Below are 3,123 nucleotides of genomic sequence, written 5' to 3'. Positions count from 1 at the left end.
GGCACTGGGAGGGGCTGGGACCGCCAAAACCCCATTTCTGCTTCTATTCCATCCCTCCCCCCAATTGTGGTGTCCCCCTGCCCTTAAGAGCCCAGGGGAACCCCCCGTCCCCCCCCTTCCCAGGACTCTAGAGGGGGGCTCCCAGGACCCCCAGAGCCCCGTTATTCCCAGCCCTGTCTCCCCCCAGGACTCTCGGGGGGCTCCTGGGCCGCCTGGATGCCGCCGGCGGTGTCGGGGCTGTCAGGGTCGTGCGTGTCGGTGCCGTGTCGGTTCGGGTACCCCGAGGAGCTCCGGCCCAGCTCCGTGCAGGGGCTCTGGTACTTCGGCAGCCCCTACCCCAAGAACTACCCCCCAGTGGTCGCCCGGTCCCGCCCCGGCGCCGTCCACGAGAGCTTCGCGGGGCGGGCGCGGCTCGAGGGGGACCCGGGAGTGCGGGACTGCTCCCTGCTCCTGGGGCCCCTGAGCCCCGAGCTGGCCGGCAGGTACTACTTCAGGGGGGACCTGGGGGGCTACAACCAGTACAGCTTCTCCGAGCACACCACCCTCGAGGTGCTCGGTGAGTCCCGCTGAGGGGTGGGGGATGCTGGGGAGGGGAAGACCCCGGGCTGGGGGGGCTGGGAGCCCAGTCTGGGCGTGGGGAGGGAGGTTTGGGGGATTGGGATCCTGGTTTGGGGGTGGGGAGGAGGGTCTGGGGGGGGTGGGGAGGGGGAAGTGGGGCACTGGGGCCCCACTTTTTCAGGGCTGGGCAGGGACGTTGCACCCCTGGGCCCTCATTTCCCCTCATCCCCAATCATGGAGGCTGTCCCGGGGTCCTTGTCCCCAGTACCACGGGGGGTGTCCCAGGGTGTGTCCCCCCTGCTCCAGCTGACCCCCCCCCACCCACCACATTGCCCCCGCAGAGGAGCCGGTGCTGGAGGTGCCCCCCGAGGTGGTGGCGGGGGTCCCGGCCGAGCTGCGGTGCCGGGTGCCCGACTCGTGCCCGCGGCAGCGCCCGCGAGTGTCCTGGGAAGGGGCCGAGGACCTTCCGGAACGTTCCGAGCGGGAGTCGCGCGAGGACTCGAACGGCGCCGGCTCCGTCGTGGCCCTGCTGCGCTTCCGGCCCCGCCGGGAGCTCGGGGGGCACCGGGTGGGCTGCCAGGTGACCCTGCCCAACTCCAGCCTGGCCTTCGCCGCCAGCGTGGCCCTCGATGTGCAGTGTGAGTGCGGGAAAAGGGCGGGCTCTGAGGGGTGGGAACGCCCCCCCAGTGGGCACCTGGGACCCTCAACACCTGGAACCTCCCTTGGGCACCCCTGGGACCCCCACACACACCTGGGACCTTCCCACACACACCTCTATCCCCCTCAACACCTGGGACCCCCCCGAAACACCTGGTACTTCCCCAAACCTGGGTCTCCTTTTTTAGGAGACTGGGAGGGGCATCCCCCCCTCCCCCATTTTGGGGATCTGGGACCCCTTTTTGGTGGGGGACACAGCTGGACCCCCCCCAGTGCAACCAGTGGCAGCGGGGATGCCCGTGGGGACATCACTGGGGGGGTGGGAGTCCCTGGGTCACCAGCACCTCCCCCAAATCCCCTCCTTTTTCCTCCCAGACGAGCCTCAGGTGCTGGAGGTGTCGGGGCCCCCCGAGGCGCTGGAGGGGGCCGAGGTGGAGTTGGGGTGCTCGGCCGAGGGCCGCCCCCCCCCTCTGCTCTCGTGGTTCCGGGGGCCGCAGGTGCTGCAGGAGGAGCCGGGGGTCCCGTCCCTGCGGCTGCACCTGCCCCAGGTGAGCCCCAGCGACAGCGGCACCTACACCTGCGTGGCCGAGAACCGGCACGGCCGCCACAATCGGAGCCTCGAGCTGCACGTGGCCTGTGAGTGGGGGTGGGTGGAGAGGGGGTGGGACCACCTCAGGGCACCCCCCGGCACCGGGGACCCCTCTAGGGTCACCCCTTTTTGGGGGGGTTGGGGGGGGGTGTCGCTCTCTTTAAGTGTCGTCCCCTCGCCATGTCCCTTCTCCAGCTGACTGGGGTCAATCCTGGGTCCCTCTCGGAGGATCCTTTTTGGGGCGTCCCCTCTCTTTCCTGGGTCACCTCTTTTTGGAGGGGGATCTCCCGTGTCCCCCCAGCAGCCGGCAACCCCTGACCCTCCCTCTCCCCCCCAGACGCCCCCCGCCCGCCGGTGCTGAACGGCTCGCTGTGGGTGGTGGCGGGTGACCCCGTGGCTGTCACCTGCGGGGCCCTGAGCCACCCCGCGCCCATCCTGACGGTGGCCCGCGGGCGCCGCGTGGTAGCCACGGCCGTGTACGAGCCCCAGGTGACCCTGGAGGTGGCGGCGGCCACGCCTGAAGACGCCGGGGAGTACCTGTGCAGGGCCGAGAACCAGCACGGGGGGAGCAGCCTGGCCTTCAACATCACCGTGGAGTGTGAGGGGGGGCCCGGGGGGGGTGGTTGGGGGGTTTGGAGATCAGTCTCGCATTCAGCAGCACTTTGGAGTGCTGGAGGGGTGGAGGGGGTTGTCCTCAGGGGGCCCTGGAGGGGTTCTGGGGTCACTGAGGGTGGTATTTGGGTCACTAAGGGGGGGCTCGGGGAGGTCTCGTGGTGGCTGGGGGTGTTTTGGGCTCCCCCTGGGTGGAGTTCTGGGGTGCCCTGTGGTGTCTGGGGGGGTTTCGGGGTCCCCCGGCTGCAGTTTTGGGGTTTTGGGGTCCCCTGGACACAGTTCTGGGGCCCATTTCAATCTCTCCCCCCTCACAGACCCTCCCATTCTGCTCCCTGAGTCCCGCTGCACCCCAGTCGGGGAGGGGGCCCGATGTGTCTGCGCCGCCTCGGCCGTGCCCGAGCCCGTGGTGGCCTTCGAGCTGCCCTCCCACAACCTCACCGTGGCCGAGGGGCACCGGGACTACGCCCTGGCCACTCCCGGGGGGGTTCCCAGCCCCGGGACGGGCCCCGGGACGGTGACGGGGGTGCTGACCCTGCGCGGGACCCTCGAGCCCCGGCTGGCCGTGCTCTGCCTCGCCCGCAACGCCCACGGCACCGCCCGGCAGCAGCTGCGCTTCCACCACCCCGGTGAGGGATGGGGGGCACCTTCTGGGGCACGGGGGGCAGCTTTGGGGGGCAGCTGGGGCATGGGGGGCACCTCTTGGGGCC

The 3,123-nt window shown here is 70.8% G+C and overlaps 1 protein-coding gene across 1 annotated transcript in view; it reads left to right on the top strand.

Annotated features, from left to right (window-relative positions):
- Nucleotides 1-175: 175 nt before the first annotated feature.
- LOC114072748 (Schwann cell myelin protein-like) overlaps nt 176-3,123 on the top strand; it is a gene marked incomplete at its 3' end in the record, with an annotated part of 10,544 nt that continues 7,596 nt past the window's right edge. The window contains exons 1-5 of the mRNA XM_027910606.1: nt 176-556; nt 900-1,196; nt 1,591-1,851; nt 2,142-2,402; nt 2,731-3,099. Coding sequence (XP_027766407.1) covers nt 217-556; nt 900-1,196; nt 1,591-1,851; nt 2,142-2,402; nt 2,731-3,099 — 1,528 coding nt within the window. The remainder of the gene's footprint in view (nt 557-899; nt 1,197-1,590; nt 1,852-2,141; nt 2,403-2,730; nt 3,100-3,123) is intronic.

Source organism: Empidonax traillii, unplaced genomic scaffold, assembly GCF_003031625.1.
Source record: "Empidonax traillii isolate 1590-97213 ecotype Southwest subspecies unplaced genomic scaffold, ASM303162v1 scaffold3855:size10739, whole genome shotgun sequence".
NCBI classification, from domain to species: Eukaryota; Metazoa; Chordata; class Aves; order Passeriformes; family Tyrannidae; genus Empidonax; species Empidonax traillii.
Note: the sequence above shows the minus strand (reverse complement) of the source record. Positions and strands in the feature narration are given on the sequence as shown.